Source organism: Musa acuminata, chromosome BXJ2-6 (genome assembly GCF_036884655.1).
Source record: "Musa acuminata AAA Group cultivar baxijiao chromosome BXJ2-6, Cavendish_Baxijiao_AAA, whole genome shotgun sequence".
Taxonomy (NCBI): domain Eukaryota; kingdom Viridiplantae; phylum Streptophyta; class Magnoliopsida; order Zingiberales; family Musaceae; genus Musa; species Musa acuminata.
In genome coordinates this window covers 18,773,230-18,791,029 of record NC_088343.1, presented here as the reverse complement: position 1 = coordinate 18,791,029, position 17,800 = coordinate 18,773,230, and the positions used below count along the sequence as shown (strand labels likewise).

At 38.2% G+C, this 17,800-nt stretch overlaps 1 protein-coding gene across 1 annotated transcript; it reads left to right on the top strand.

The window, feature by feature from the left end:
- The first annotated feature begins 680 nt into the window (after positions 1-680).
- Positions 681-3,252, top strand: LOC135615163 (exocyst complex component EXO70B1-like). Its single transcript, XM_065113297.1, has one exon. The coding sequence runs from the start codon at positions 913-915 to the stop codon at positions 2,947-2,949; it is 2,037 nt and encodes a 678-aa protein (XP_064969369.1). The 5' UTR covers positions 681-912; the 3' UTR covers positions 2,950-3,252.
- The last annotated feature ends 14,548 nt before the right edge of the window (positions 3,253-17,800 follow it).

Genomic DNA, 17,800 nt, shown 5'->3' with positions numbered 1-17,800 from the left:
AGGACTATTTTAGTTGAATATTTGTAAATTTTTTTCTTACTTGTTGTCCCGTTGAAAGGATTATTTGTGTTGCCTGGATTTATTTTGGGATAGAATTGGTTGAGAGTTTTCAACTATACTTTAACTAGGATAGAGTTATGGTTAACCAAACTCCTCCAATTTTAGTACAACTAGAATCAGCAAACATATGTATGCACATTAATGTGTTGTGTGTGTGTGTATATATATATATATATATATATATATATATATATATATATATATATATATATATATATATATATATATATATATGAGAAAATGGCAAAACGAGCCAATCAGCTACAGAAAACATTCATTGAGTCGATGATTCATAGAATCATTGGCGTGCACCATGCAAGAGTTGGACACTGAATTGGATGATTAATCATAGGAGAGACCTCGTCAAACACATTCTTGGTGATTCCCTTGTGAGCATGTTGGGTCAAGTGTAACGTACCTAATTGGACCGTGAGTTATAATGATCAAAGCAAGAAGTTGGACCTGGTTTGATCGAGTCAAGATGGGTTCGATTTAGATTAGGTGCCAGGACTCGGACCCACCTGAATTTTAATAGGGTCGGACGAAATCCCAGGCGTCACCCAACCTTCACGTTTAGACCCGTTGTTGGTTTATATATATATATATGTGTTAAGGGACAATGGATTAGGAGATAGAAGAGAATAAAGTGGCTCGAGTCCGTTGTTGTTGCGAAGAAGCAAGCCGAATCCATCTCCAACCTTGCCCCTTTCCATTCTTCCTCCCTTTCTCCCGAACCCTAACCCTAACCCTAACCTTGACATCCTCGTCCCCGATCCCCCGACTTAGCCCTAGATCGCTTCCGACCCCTCGCCACACTCCCGACTCCACTGCCACCGGATCTCCGACCGAGTGATGGCGGCGGCGGCGGCAAGGGCCGATGGCCAGGAGAAGGTCATTGCCGCAGCGAAGCACATCGTCAGCAGCCTTGCTACTTCGAAGAACGCTGCCGAGGACATGATCCGCATCCTCTCCGGCTTCGACAACCGCCTCTCCACCATCAACGACCTCTTCCCTGCCTCGTCCTCGTCCGCTAGAGGAGGCGACGGCGAAGGCGACGGCGTCGACGTCGACCGGTCCGAGGCTGAGCTGCGCCTTGAGGTAGCCCAGAAGGTCGTTCTCCGCTGGGACGCCTCCGATTCCCTCCTCTGGGAGTCTTCCCCCGAGGAGGCCGAGGAGTACCTCGCCGCCGTCGATGATCTCATCTTCCTCGCCGACCCTGGCACCTCCCCGAGCGCCGCCGCGGCTGCGGAAGACCTAGTTAGTCGTGCGGAGGTTGCGCTTCAGATGGCAATGTCCCGTCTTGAGGAGGAGTTTCGCCACCTGATGGTCCGCAATGCAGTCCCCCTTGACTCCAACGGGCTCTGCTCCTCCATTCGCCGCCTCTCCCTTTCCTTTGCATCTGATGGCGGTGAGACTATGGAGGACTTTGAGAGCTCCATTGATGACGAACACCAGCTGCAGCTTCCACCGCAACAGCAAGAGGGCAGTCCTGAGGATAGGTCCGGAAGCAGTCTGATAGACGATCGGAGTTTAGATCTGATCCATCCCGAAGTCATCGCTGATCTGAAGGCCATCGCAGACAAAATGATCTGGGCCAAGTATGATCGAGAGCTCCACCATGTTTACTGCAGTGTCCGACGGGACATCCTCGATGAGTGCCTCTCCATCCTCGGCATCGATCGAATGAGCATTGAGGAGGTACAGAGAACTGAGTGGCGGATGCTTGATGACAAGCTGAAGAAGTGGATTCAGGCTATGAAGATCGTTGTTCGGGCTCTGCTCTGGGGAGAGAGACGGCTCTGTGACCAAATTCTTGCTGCCTCAGAGGAGCTTAGGGACGAGTGCTTTTCAGAGACCACCAAAGGGTGTGTCATGCAGCTACTCAACTTTGGGGATGCCATTGCGATATGTCAGCGGTCTTCAGAGAAGCTCTTTCGTATTCTGGATATGTATGAGGCCCTTGCAGATGTTTTGCCAGATCTCCAGGCCTTATATGCCGGAGACCCAAAGGACCTCCTATGTGAAGAGGCTGAGGGGATTCTGAAGAGGTTAGGTGATGCTGTAAAAGGCACTCTTACAGAGTTTGGAAATGCAATCCAGAAGGAGCCATCGCGGAAGCCAACACAGGGAGGTGAGATCCATCCCATGACACGTTATGTGATGAACTATGTGAAATTGCTGGTGGTTTACAATGATACATTAAATTTGCTTTTGGATGATGGAGTGTGTGGTAGTGATCAGTCTCATTCTGAAGGTTGTGAGAATAGGAATACCAACGGAGAGAATTTGGAGAGTATGACTCCACTAGGTCGTCGAATGCTTTTGATAATCTCACATTTAGAAACTAACCTGGATGAAAAATCTAAAGTTTATGAAGATGGAGCAATGCGGCATATATTTTTGATGAACAATATACTCTACATAGTTAATAAAGTGAAGGATTCAGAACTTGGGAAGCTTTTGGGAGATGACTGGATAAGGAAGCACCGCAGCCAAATTCGGCAGTATGCCACAAGCTACCTGAGGACTTCCTGGACAAAAGTGTTGTCTTGTCTGAAGGATGATGGATATGGGAGTGGGAGCTCCAGTAGCGTTTCAAAGGTTGCTCTCAAGGAAAAGTTCAAGAACTTTAACTTGGCATTCGAAGAAATTTATAGGGTTCAGACAACTTGGAAGGTTCCAGATCCTCAGCTCCGAGAAGAATTGCGGATTTCTATTTCAGAGAAGGTTATCCCAGCTTATCGCTCTTTTATGGGGAGGTTTGGTAGTCAACTTGAGGGCGGAAGACATGCAACAAAATATATAAAGTACATGCCAGATGATTTAGAGTACCATCTTTCAGATTTGTTCGAAGGCTTGCCTGGACTCACTCCGAGAAAAAAAGCTTAGTCCGTGGAAGGGCGCAGGTATGATCTGAATCTCATTAGTGGTCCCTTTATGCAGAGTTCAGATATATTGCTGAATGTGAACTTGCAATGACCCTTTGCAGAACTTGTATTGGTTATACATAGTAACAATTATCATATATAGATGTCGTAATAACTCAATGTGTTGTTATAATAATGTATAGGTCTAGTGGGTGTGAATTACTGGTGTCTTCTTAGATTTTTAATATGTTGTCAAACAAGTGAATGTTGATTGGATCTGTTTGAATTACTATAGCTCTTTAAACGTTTGATGGGTTTTGATGAACTAGCCCTGCTGCTTCTGTTTAGGTGCCTTTGCTTTTTATATACCATTATTTGTGCAAAGCTACTAAATGTATTCTTGCAATTTGCTTGATGAAATTCAACCAAAAGTATAATTAGGTGCTCTAATGAGTATTCTATTCCATGTCTCTTTTTCAACAAAAGAATTAGTGCATGTTTCATTTCTTTGCACATGGAGCCCTGTGTTTGTTTAGTTAAATCTCCATACAGTCCTTGGTTGCTCGTAATCTATTACATGATATATTGTGTCATAGTTATCAGTTAATTGATGGTGTGAGTTGATCTTTGACTTTTTTCAATCACAATTGAAACATTTGCTGCGCAATCTACTAGTTAATTGATGGTGGGAGTTGATCTTTGATTAACTTCTCTAGATGTTTATTTTTCTGGTTGTAGATACATGATGCTTTTGAACTTAGTGTTTCTCTCTTTTTTCGTCCTATGATATGATACATGGGGCTAATATAGATGGCTATATCTTCCATTTACAAGGCTTCATCTCTACAAAGCCTTTTTTCCCTTATTTTTCAATATTTTCTTGTACTTCAAGTTTATTTCATCTATCACCATTCTTTAGGATGTCTTTCAAGATCAGCATATTTGCCTTGTATTTAAATCCAATCTGCAGCTGGAAGCATTGAATTAGAGGATGAGTTGCCTCACGTTGTTGCTTTAACTATCAAGGGATTCTTTGCTGTTGTATATATATTCATTGCTGATCTGCTGTCTATTTGAGCAGCTATGCAGACAAAGACATAGTATATATATTAGAGAAGTGTAAGTAGGAGGAAGATTAGAAAAAGAAGAGGTGAATGTTTTTAAAAGCTAACTTTTACTTCCATGTTTTTAATGTCAATTTTGATTGTCAGCCTGATGTGCTGAGACTGATCTGTCCTGGTCTAATTTAAATAAAAGGGTCGTGATTGAATGTTGAGTTTGAGCATTTAGCTTGATGTGGTCTCCCAACTTGAATTTTTCCTGATACGTAAGATTGAGATTTGAGTTATTGATGTGGATTATCCCTAGGTCATGGGTTACCGCGAAACTAATGAGGCCCTTGCAACACTTGAGACAGTAGCTAGGACTAACCTAATGGGGGAAAAATTAGTATTTAATGTGGGGGAGAGTGTGCCTGTGTCACCTGGAGAGGTCCCTTCTTGTAGTGCTACAGCCCTAACCATATAGATTATGGAAGACTTATTGTATCAGGCTTGATTCGAAGAATATTCCTAGCAGGATTTGGTGCCCGTGGAGAAAATGTCGGTATTCTGTTTTGCTGAATTATTTGCTAAGATCTACACTAACAAAGATCCGAGGCTTCATTTTTTAAATTAAAGGAAAATATCAAACAGTAAATGCCTAGGATATCTCTGAACTAGGTAACTCTTTTCTGTCCTAATAAATATCAGTAAAGATCTATATAATCTTTGATTTCTTGAAAGAAACTTTTGAATTGAACATAAAAGATTATTATTTGAATCTGATGAGCTTGTATTCATATTCCTTGTTATTTGTCTGTATATCAACGAAATATTTTTTTCCATTATGTTTTGTTTTTGATCCAGGTATTTAGTATGTTTAAATTAAAAATGCAAAACCTGAACAATAAGCGATTGAAACTGCCAACATTCTAGAAATGTTTTGACTATCAGTCGAATCAGAAGCTGAAACAGGAAGTTCAGACTTTAGTTTTGGTGAACTATGGCTCTAGAAGTTTGGTTGTAGAATGAAGACATTATATCTGATAGAAAAGAGACTCATAAGATAACAACAGAGTCGTAAGGACTAAAGATGATTGTCATTCGTCTATAATATTAAGTTTTGAAATATGTAATCAGGAGCATCATGTTCGAGGACATTGTATATGTTGTGTTTCATCATGTTAATGGAGTTGGGTCAAATTTATTGGAAAGTGAAGGATACTTGGTTCTCTTGAGTGGCTCTTTCTGTAACACTCCTGGAATCTATATTATCTTGGGATGGAAAGCAATGTGCTAACACGGATTTGAGAGTTTGTTAGCTGAGTGACTCTTGGAGAAGATTCTTCTTGTCTTATTTTGAGGCTGGATCTAAAGTTTTACTACTGGAACTGTGAAGTTGTGTGTAGAAATAAATAAAGATGGCTAGTGGAGCTGAAGTCTGAATTATACCTTATCATCGCAGTGTGAAATTATAGATCAGGATTTAGTATTTGGTGTTTTGAACAGAGTGTTAAACGACGGGTCCCATTCTATATGGGAAGTCTGTTTTATGTATGTATTTATCCTTGATTCTCAAGTTTGAGGGAACAACTTTTACCGCAAAATTGATGTTATTTGTTGTTGCTAAGAATAGATGACCCTTTTGGAACTTGTTATGAATAGTTGATTTAAATATTTAGATGATGCATAAGACAAACTGCAGAAGAATTTGTTATTATATTGCAGAAAAACGAATTAACCTGCTCTTTCTCGTTTAGCTCATTTGCTGATTTGTTCTTTTCATTATTCTCGGTGCTCTAGTGGTATGATCTTGTCATTTATCCTTGTGTATTTGATTATTTGGCTATAGATGGTGTCATAATAATATAGCTAGAAACATATTATCGTCTGATTTGTGCTCCAAGATAATTATTAAACTTAATCGACTGTTAAATTTTCTCATGGATAAACTGGATTGTTGTTTCACAAAAAAGTAGTTTGATGTGCAAAAGTTAATTTTAACGTATATAATTGACTGTGACGTGACAAATGGTTCTTCCAACTTTCTGAGCACATTCATTGGTTTCCAAGTCTTGATGAGACTCTAATTGGTACACAGGTACTGTTAGGTGCTCAAAAGACTTCCAGGCATCTGATTTAGTTCATTTTCTGCACTTAATTTTCCATTCCAACTTGTTAAACCTTCTTCATAAGATGCATATGGTTTACTCTGTTTCCGGCACACCATGTTACGATGGTGGCTTCTAAAGTGTTACCATGGGTGTTATTTAGTGGATGAGGCTTGGATGTATACAAGTATTATTTTAATCTATTTATTCATTAAAATGTTGCAAGAATATTCCAAGTACAAGCGAAACAACTAAATCCGGTTTCACTATGAAAAATAACATAAAAGCGCATTGAATGTAGTCTTTGTTGGTTGGATATGGAGAAACTGTTTAAGATAAGTTGGCACTTCCACAATTAAGATGGATATGGAAATTGGATACACGGCACAGTCAATTAAAGATCATCGATCGATACTATCGGGCCCAACTTCGCCTCTGTGCAGGTGCTAGTTGCATGAAACAGTACATAAATGGATTTTATTTTTATTTTTTTTCAGTAAAAAGATGTCGAGAACCAGCTAAATTTCCTTTTAAGGGTCTTCCTAGATAGCTTCTGAAATAAAATAGAGCTATAATACCAATAAGAGTGGAAGGCTCATCATATGATCATCCATCAGCATTCATTTATATGAATGAGAGAACACAATAAAAAAAAAGAACATAATCATCAAGGATTAATCCTCGGAAAGATGAAACAACATATGCATACTTTGACCAATGACAGCATGGGATCAATCAGACGCATAAGAGGATGGCTACCTTTGCTTTCTTATACCGTGAAGAATCAAACATGAAATATTCTCTTATCAACCTCCTCTCATTGCAATTTTTTTTTTTTTTTTTATAGAAAAAGTATAAAGGTATCATAGGATTCTTTTACATTAAGGTATCATAGGATTCTTTTGAGGGGCAACTTTCCTTTGTCCTCATATTTCTAACAGCCTAAGTTGTCTTAGTCGTCACGCTAACGACAGCACCAGCTCAAATAGATAGAATCAATGGATTAATATTCTAATCAACCATATAATTTATTTAAATTAATATCATGATCAAACAGGAATAAAAAGCTACTTTTATGAATTAAAAGTGTAACAATCCTTTGCTGTATAATAATTTAATAAATTCATTGTATTATCACATAATATCATCTTATGAATTGATTTTGAATGTCTGCATCTAAAAAGATTAATAATAATTTAGTGAAATATATACTAATGTGTTTTGTAGTATAGTAAGTGTCATGCAATTGATGGGCTGAATTATGGGATTATTATCTCATCTTTTGCCTTTACTTACAATGTCATAATTTCAATTATCTTTTTTTTTATTTATGTCGTGTCTTATATTTTATTCATTTATAATTTATTTTGCATTATCATACAATCAAAAAGCATTATGATAAAATAATAAAAATAAAACTATAGATATTATTGATAGTTTATAGAAAAATCAATCATTAATAAAGAATTCATTATAAAAGAAGGATGATAGATATGCTTGATCATAATATATATAAGTAAATAAACAAATAAATCTTAAAGAAATTAACTCATTAATAAAAAAAAATATTGATGTTGTTCTCTTTGCTTTATCATGAAGATTGTATGGCCGTTATATTCATTTGCTCATCGCAAAATTCTTCATATTAAATTTACTTATTTATTTATTATTTTAAATGATTGAAACAAATTATACAAATGTATTATGAATGTGTTAGAATAATATTGTGTTATAATGGTGATTATACTCCCATAAATCACTTACAAATACTGAAACATAAAATAGAGATATACATTTGATCAATTTCTTTCTTTTATTGATTATAATTAAAAATAGGTTAATAAACTCACAAAAAAATAATATTATAAATGGTTGTCTATCATTGTTATGGATAAATATCTCATTAATAAAGTTTTGATAATTATATAGCTATTCAAAAAATGATCTTTTTTTATCATCATAATATTAGTAACTGAATTTCTTTGGGTTATTTGTTCGAAGGTGTTTGTCTTATTGTTTATCAAGATTAAAAGAAATCTATTTTAGTCAATTTGATTTTGCCTTAAAACATGTTGACTATTTATAGACACTATGAATAGGATCAAATAATATTATCATAGGATGATGATTATACTTTCATAAATCACTTTAAAGTGAAAAAATAGGTAACAAAACTATATATCCCATTGACTTTAATTGATAGAAAAAAAATAAAATAAGCAACCATTAAATATATGAAATATGAGAAACATTTATCTTGGTTGTCAAAAATTTTAGCAAAGTAATAAGTTAATTATATTATCACATTTATGTTGAATCTCATATTTTAATGATGAAACCAATTGATAAGTGTTTATGATTTGATCTATGTTTTGAGTGACGCATGATGCCTCGATTAGGATGAGACAATTAAAGCAGGAAAAATCATGTTGGGCCGGAGGAAAACATGTCAGAAGATTGAACGTCCGATCGGAGGATCGGTCGATGTATCGACAGAAGACTTCGGGCCATGGATTCGGGCATCGGGCTAAGAAGAGCGGATATTGAGCCAAGGATATCGGAGTTGTGGAGTCAATTGAGTGATTGGGCAATAGGCCACAAGAGAGGACAATACGTCGAAGAATCGGACGAAGCGTCGATGAACCAATGACATGTCGAACAACATGATTCATGCTTAGTATTAATTGTCTAGATCAAAGTGTGTTTTTATATATGTAGGATTAACTACGATAGCAAGACATAAAGCAAAATGGAGTCCCAAAGTCAAGGACGCAATTTCGTTGGGAGTTCGAGAGTTCGTCGAAAGTCCAAACGTTCATCGGAAGTTCTGCAGGAACCAGCCGAGAAGTACAGGAGCTTGCCGGAAGAAGCTCATCGGAACTCGCCAAGAAGATCGTCGTGAAGTCTAGGAGCTTGCCGAAAGTCCGTTGGAACATTGCCGGGAGATTGTCGGAAGTTCGCTGGAAGATCGCCGAAAGAAACCAAGACCTAGGGACTTGTTTAGCTTAAGTATGCCTTAGATTTCATAGTTAGCATGTAATTGGGAATGGATTTGGGCCAACCCAATTAGGGGCAAGTTAGGCCCATGTAAGGACTGTGTTGAGCCCAATGAAAGGCCCAAACAGTGACCCAAGAGGTGGCACCGTCGTGGCATAGTCTCCGAGATTGTGTTAGGCGGTGGTACCGTCGGTCTGGGCGGTGGTACCGCCCAGACATAGTCTCCGAGAGGTTGTAGACGGTGGTACCGTCAGTCTAGGATATGGTACCGCCCAGTACAGCCTCCTAGGCGGTGGTACCACCCAGTGCAGTATCAGTGTCAAACTGACACTAGTGGTGGTACCGCCTAACACAGGCAGTGGTACTGTCCGAACCTAGGAAACCCGGGATAAGATATTTTTAAGCTCCAAGTTTGAATCAACTTGAGGCCTATAAAGACCCCTCTCATCTCTAGTTAACATATACAAGCACAGAGAATTTAAAGAGGAAAAAATGCTATTGTAATCTCTTGTGAGAATCCTCCTCTTCTAGTCTAAGTGTAAGAATAGTTTGAGAGAGGAGTGAGTGCTTGTAAGGGTTATCTCCTAAACCCGGTAAAAGAAGAAGAGGGGTGTAAGAAGGAGGTTGATCTTCGCCTATTAAAGGAAGATCGATAGTGGATGCCGGTGGCCTCGATAGAAGAGGAATCGACGGAGTGGATGTAGGTCACGACGACCGAACCACTATAAAAATCTGGTTTGCTTTACTTTGAGTAATTTACTTTAAATTGTAAACTGCTTTCTTATTACTTGCTACGCTCCTCTTATTGCTTTCAAAGTTAAGCATTTTCAAAATTGGTTTTATCGTATGAAACGAAGAAATTTTCGTAATCGACGTGATTTGACCGTTGCACTAATTCACCCCCCCCCCTTAGTGCCGACCCCTGTTCTTAACAATTGGTATCAGAGCCTCATTTTTTCATTTGGTTTAACACCCAAAGAGAAATGACTCTTTTCGGCTTTCAAGAGGGTCACTCTCTCATTCGTCCTCCCCTTTTCAATAGGACGGACTACACTTATTGGAAAACTGGAATGAGAGTTTTTTTACTTTCATTGAATCTTGATTTATGACATATAGTTGAATTTGGTTTTCAAAGGTCTTCTCTTCCAATGAACCATTGGAATGATTTGGAGAAGAAGACGTTTTCTTTAAATGCTAGAGTTATGAATGCTCTATTTTGCGCTTTAGATAAAAATGAATTCAATCGAGTTTCCTTTTGCGAAATGACTTTCGATATTTAGCACATTCTCGAAATCACACACGAAGGCACGAATAGAGTTAAAGAGTCTAAAGTCAATCTTTTATTGCATGATTTTGAACCTTTTTGAATGAAGCCTAGCGAAACCATTGTTGACATGTACACCCGTTTTATGGATGTCGTCAATGGTTTAAAAGCTCTTGGTAAAAGCTTTTCGAATTTTGAAGTCGTTAACAAGATTTTAAGATCTCTTTCTAAAAATTGGAATTCGAAAATAATGGCAATACAATAATCAAAAGGTTTGAACTATTTTCCAATAAAAGAACTAATTAGATCTTTAATGACCTACGTAATGACTAATGTGGCACTTGACGAACATGAGAATCACCTTCCAAAAATAGGAAGGATTTTGAACTTAGAACAATTGAAGACCACTCGAGCATAAGCTCAAGTGACGGTGAACTTAAACTACTCATGAAATTTAAAAGGTTTATGAAACAAAAATTAAAGAACAAAAAGAATGCAACTATTTGCTATGAATGCAAGAAGAAGAACAGAAATTGGGATGAATCGAGCTCCTCCGAAGACGAGGGGAAAATCAACAAAGGCGAGGTGGCAAACTACGCCTTAACGGCTTTCGACGATGAGATAATTAAAATACCCTTAATTTGTTTTAAAATTACATGATGCTTTTCATGAGTTGTTTTTAATTTAGTTTAGAATAATTATTTTTCTTAAAAATTACATGTTTAAAAATGAAATGAAAATGTAAAAATTATGATCATGCTAGTAATTTTGAAAATGATAATGAAAATTATATATTTTATTTTAAAAGAATAAAATGTTAGATTTAAATCTAATGATGATCCTATGTATGTTTTTCAAAAAGAAATGATGTGTATCTTGATGATTTCCGATTTTGATTGAAACCATACTTGATGTCTTAATGAAAATATTAAGAGATTTGATATCATGCTTAATGATGATGCATGGGTTTTGTATGGAAAACTAAGCATGAAAAGTTAGATTCACCTAAAAAGAAAAATGCATGACTACAACAAACAAAATGATCTTGATGGAAAATACTTTATGTTTGATGAAATCAATTTCGATGATGCATAATGATGTAATTATGTAATAAAAATATTAAATATTTTGAAACCATTCTTTGATGTCATGCATAATGATCATGTTTAATAAATTTCTAAATTATGCATGATGATTCTTGAGATTTATGAATTATCAATTTTTACGATAATGAAAGTGGCTTTTTCGATTTTTAAACATTGATGCATATTTTTATTTGGCATAAATGAAATAAATCACATGAATTGAAATAACTAAAAAGAGAAAAATATTTTCTTGAAAATTTCTTTTTCTCTATCTTATCAATTTTTCACTAAGAGATTGATAAAGTTGTTTATGTCATTTTGAACCTTTTGAAAGTGATTTTGATGATTTGAATAAGTTTCATCTAACCATGATTTTTATCTTGATTTCTCAGAATTATAACTTAAAAATTCTTTTTATAAATCAAAATTATCCACTATGATTCTTTCTTTTCACTATTTGAGTTATTAAAAAAGGAATCGTAATATGTCTCTTGATATTCACAATTTATCTTTATTATTTATGCATCTCATCACCAAAATTCTCTTGATATTTTTATGTGATGATATAAAATTATGAATGAAATACTCTTGATATTATTTTGATGCATACAAATGTGAAGTTATGATCATGCATGGTAGGATGTAATGTAATTTAACTTTTTGATACCATCTTGATTTGAAATATTTATGATTTGTATATCGCATGATATGATTGAATCATTATTGTAAAAGAAAAAGGAGATTATTAGCTTGCACATTGCAAAAGAGAACAAAAAATATGTGCTAGCTTGAATGATAAACATGATATTATTTTTATAATACAAATTTATTGTTCGTGAAAATTGATGTAAAGGGAAAAGGACTACAAAATTGTATTCTTCCCATCTTTTTGCTAATGACAAAGGGGGAGAAAGAGTTGCTAATGTGCACATCTCAAAGAGAAAGATGCTAGCTTGCACAATTCAAGAATGAAGCAAAATTTGCTAACTTACGCATCGCAAAGAAAAGCAACAGTTACTAGTTTGCACATCATAAAGAGAAGCAAAAAACTTGCTTATCTCAAAAGATGTAAAACTTTGCCAACTTTCATATGTGTAAAATTTGCTAGCTCACAAATTGTAAGGAGAAAAACTTGCAACTTGCACATTGCAAAAGAAAAGCAAACATGCTAAACTTGCACATCTCTAATTCTTGCTAGCTTGCATGAGGTAGAACTTGCTATCTTGAACATCACCAAGACTTGCTAGCTTACATGATGATAAAACTGTTTGTTATGCAATGATTTAAAATTATGTCTAAACACTTGCTTAGATGATGCATTTCTTCTTTTTGTTGATGATAAAAGGGGAGAAGTATGATGTTATGCATAAGTTTTATGATAACATGTTGCTTGGATTTTTGAATCCAAGAGTTTCTATCAATATGACATATTGATAGGGAGAGTTTGTTTAAACTCCGTCATCAATTGGTTGTCATCATAAAAAAGGGGAAGATTATTAAATCTCATATTTTGATGATGAAACTAATTGATAAGTGTTTATGATTTGATATATATTTTGAGTGACGCAGGATGCTTCGATCAGGATGAGACAATTAAAGCAGGAAGAATCATGTTGGGACGGAGGAAAACATGTTAGAAGATTGGACGTCGGGCCGGAGAATCGGTTGATGTATCGACACAAGACTTCGGGCCATGGATTCGGGCATCAGGCCAAGAAGATCGGATATTGAGCCAAGGATATCGGAGTTGCGGAGTCAATTGAACGATTGGGCAATAGGCCGCAAGAGAGGACGATGCGCCGAAGAATTGGATGAAGCATCGATGGACCAATGGCATGTCGGACAACATGATTCATGCTTAGTATTAATTGTCTAGATCGAAGTATGTTTTCACATATGCAGAATTAACTATGATAGCAAGACATAAAACAAAATGGAGTCCCAGAGTCAAGGATGTGATTTCATTGGGAGTTCGAGAGTTCATCGGAAGTTTTGTAGGAACCAGCCGAGAAGTCCAGGAGCTTGCCGGAAGTCCATCAAAAGTTCGCCGGGAGATCGTTGGAAGTTCGCCGGAAGATCGTCGGAAGCTCGCCGGAAGAAACCAAGACCTAGGGACTTGTTTAGTTTAAGTATGCATTAGATTTCGTAGTAGTACATAATTGGGAATGGATATGAGCCAACTAGTTGGGCCCATGTAAGGACTGTGTTGGGCCCAATGAAAGGCCCAAATAGTGATCCAAGAGGTGGCACCGTTGTGACACAGTCTCCGAGACAGTGTCAGGTGATGGTATCGTCGGTTTGGGCAGTGGTACTGCCCAGACACAACCTCCGAAAAGCTATCGATGGTGGTACCGCCCAGCACAGCATCCCAGGCGGTGGTACCGCCCATTGTAGTGTTAGTGTCAAACTCCGCATCGTGACCTACATCCACTCCGCTGATTCCTCTTCCGTCGAGGCCACCGGCATCCACTATCGATCTTCCTTTAATAGGCGAAGATCAACCTCCTTCTTACACCCCTCTTCACTTTTTACCATGTTTAGGAGACAACCTTTACAAGCACTCACTCCTCTCTCAAACTATTCTTACAATTAGACTAGAAGAGGAGGATTTCTCAAGTAATTTCTACAGCGTTTTCTCACTTTAAAACTCTCTGTGCTTGTGTATGTTAACAAGGGATGAGAGGGATATTTATAGGCATCAAGTTGATTCAAACTTGGAGCCTAAAAACATCTCATCCCGGGTTTCCTGGGTCCGGGCGGTACCACCGCCTGGCACTGAGCCATTGGGCGGTACCACCATCTGACATAGTCTCGAAGACTGTGCCACGATGGTACCATCTCTTGGGTCATTGCTTGGGCCTTTCATTGGGCCCAACACAATCCTTACATGGGCCCAACTGGCCCATAATTGGATTGGCCCAAATCCAATCCTAATTACGTGCTAATTATGAAACTTAAGGCATACACTATGCTAAACAAGTCCCTAGGTCTTGGTTTCTTCCAGTGAACTTCCGATGATCTTTCAACAATGTTCCAGTGGACTCCCGACAAGTTCCTGGACTTCACGATGATCTTCTTTGGTGAGTTCCGATAAGCTTCTCGTAGGCTCCGGGACTTCTCGGCAGAACTTCCGACGAACGTCCGGACTTCCGACGAATTCTCGAACTCCCAATGAAATTACGTTCTTGACTCTGGGACTTCATTTTGCTTCATGCCTTGCTATCTTAGTTAATCCTGCACATGTAAAAACACACTTCGATCTAGACAATTATTATTAAGCTTGAATCATGTTGTCCGGCATATCATTGGTCCATCGACGCTTTGTCCGATTCTTCGGCGCATCATCCTCTCTTGCGGCCTATTGCCCAATCGGTCAGTTGACTCCGCAACTTCGATATCTTTAGCGCAATATCTGCTCTTCTTGGCCCGATGCCCGAATCCATGGCCCGAAGCCTTCTGTTGATACGTCGACCGATCCTCCGGCTCGACGTCCAATCTTCTGACATGTTCTACTGGCCCAATATGATTCTTCCTACTTTAATTGTCTCATTCTGATCGAAGCATCCTGCGTCACTCAAAATACAGATTAAATCACAAACACTTATCAATTGGTTTCATCATCAAAATACGAGATTCAATAAGGTCCAATTTTGTGAAGACTCGTGCTCCCTTTAATTCATCAAACAATTCATCTACTACTGGAATAGGGTATTTGTTCTTGATGGTTATGCCATTGAGAGCTCGGTAATTAAGCACATTTGCCATGTTTCATCCATCTTTCGTATGAGGAGCACTGGTAAAGAGTAGGGGCTGCAACTTGGCTGAATAACTCATGTTTCGAGCATCTCTTTTACAATCCTTTCTATTTCTTCCTTCTAGAGATGTGGATACTAATATAGACGAGTATTTGCTGTAGGTTTAACCCGAAGAATCGGTATACAATGATCATGCCGACGGGTAGGAGGTAGGTTGCACGGTTCGTCAAATATATCTTAAAATTTAGCAAAAAAAGAAAGTAGGTTTGGATCTTCAAATTTTGTTGGCTCTCCCTTAGTTTGCTGCTCAAGTTGTACCAAAAAGCCACTGCATGCTTTGTGCAAAACCTTCTCTATTCATTATGTGCAAATCGTCGCTACGTCGCCCCCACGTTTCCCGTGTAGTATCACTTGTTTCCCCTTACTATAAAATTTCATAATTAATTTCACAAAATTTTAAGAAACATGACCTAATGTCGTCAGCCATTCGATGTCGAGCACAACCTCATAATCATCAATAGGGTGGAGGAAGAAATATGCAATTATCTCTTGGTCCTGCAGCAACAGTTTCACCTGCGGGCACCTATGATTACATTTCAAAATTCGTCTGTCGGTGACTTTAACATCAAACCTACTACAATTCTCAATAGTAAGGTAATCTGGATAGCAACCTTGCTGTTCATAAAATTATTAGTGCTCCCAGTGTCAATAAGAACGGTGATAGGTTATTGCTTCAGAAGTCCTCTCACTTTCATCATTTACGGGTTCGCATAACCGGCTGGGGCATGCATCGTAATATCAACCGGCTACTATTCTTCATCCGTGACCTCTTCCTTATGCTCCTGGATTTCCTCCTCCATGTCTTCAAGAAGTTCAATTAGTAGAAGGCGGTCCCTTTTGCAGCGATGATCGCGGTTCCACGGCTCGTCGCAATGTCAACAAAGACCCTTTGCTGATCGGTCACGTAGTTCTTCTCTTGTAAAATATTTTGGCAGCGAAGGACGACTGGGAGAAGAAGGAGGTTTATATGCCATGGGCCTAAGAGAGGTTCTTATCCTCCAAGCATCTTGGTTAAGCTGTTCTTCTTGCATTTGGGCGAAAGAAATCGTGGCTGTCACGGTACGGGGCTGTCGCACCTTAACCTCCCCTTTTATCTCTGGCTTGAGTCCTTTGATGAATGTTTCTAACAATTGACGGTCAGTCTAATCACGAGCAAGGTAGGATAGCTTCTCAAACTTGGTTTGGTACTCTTGAATCGTAGAGGTTTGTCGAATCTTTGCGAGTTGGCCATCGATATTTTCATACTCCGTAGGTCCGAAATGATTCAACAGTGCGTTCTTTAATTGATTCTACGTCGGAGCCCCATGATTGTATTTTAGCCAATTGTACCATTGAATAGTATCTCCTTCAAGGTGGATGATAGCAATTTCCACCATAGCATCATCCGACGTTCGGTAGTAGCTAAAGTAACGTTCGGCGTGCAAAATCCACCTCGTCAGGTCTCCTTACCATCGCGGGAAGTCCAACCTCATGCGTGGCTGAAGCATGTCCGAGGGATGTCTCTTCTTCTCCGGAGGCCTCTCTGAACTCTCTCCTCACTGAAATTTAGTTTGACTCGACGGTTGTCCAATTCTGAATTATGCAAACAAAGCGCGTAATTTGTCCTCTAAGCGTGATTCAAGCCACGATTCAATCCAAGATTCCAATGCTTTAAATTTGGCATCAATTGGATCTTGAAAAGCTATAGTATATGCCTGTAGATCAGAGATGTCCTTGTCTTTTTTCTATTGACGGGTTAATGGCATGGGGTGGTGGAAGGTTCGGAAAAATTGAGGATCACGGAAAGGTACTACAGTAGATTTTTACGTCTAAAGTGTAGCGGTTTGGTCGTAAAAGTTTAGTGGTTTATATTGATAATTTTTTTATAAAACCAAAGGAAAATCTGCTGTTAGGAAGTGTCAAAGTTGTCGTAATAATTTCATGGAGATTTGGATAGAAAAAATGCAGTAGCAAGATCAAACAAACTATGTTATGCGGTTAGAATTCTGCAGTGCATCTTTCGTCATAGAGATAAAAACTTTGCGAGGAAAAGTTTATGCAGCAAAATAGGAACAATTTTTTTTTTAGATTTTCGAATAAGGATAACTAAATTGTATCAGTAGTAAGGTAGGAAATCAGAACCTATTACAATTCATGGGGAGATCAAAGGATGATCCGCGATGGTGGAGATGACGGTGGAATTCGACGACGATCTTTTAAGCAATTGTGGGAATTGCTTTGGGAGGCTGCGGAGGGCTGATGGATGGCTGTGGAAGGGCAACGAGACACCAAGAATGCTGCTATGATACCAAGTGTTAGAACCCTTGCAGATTCTAAGCTTAGGGTTGATCTCTTTAGGGGATCGACCTCCTTGGAACTCTATAGGGGTTCCTTCCTCCAGGTTGCTGCTCAAAGGCTGCTAAAAAGATTCGTCTATTCCTTGAGAAAAGAGGATGAATACATGACTATTTATAAGCCTTCTAAACCCCAACTCCTAATAGGACTCCTACTTCTAACCAACTCCTAATAGGACTCCTACTCAAGACTCCTACTTCTAACCAACTCCTAATACTTCTCTAAGA

What these genes read in the sequence shown, in the direction of transcription:
- LOC135615163 (XM_065113297.1), top strand. Translation starts at nt 913, where the DNA reads ATGGCGGCGGCGGCGGCAAGGGCCGATGGCCAGGAGAAGGTCATTGCC.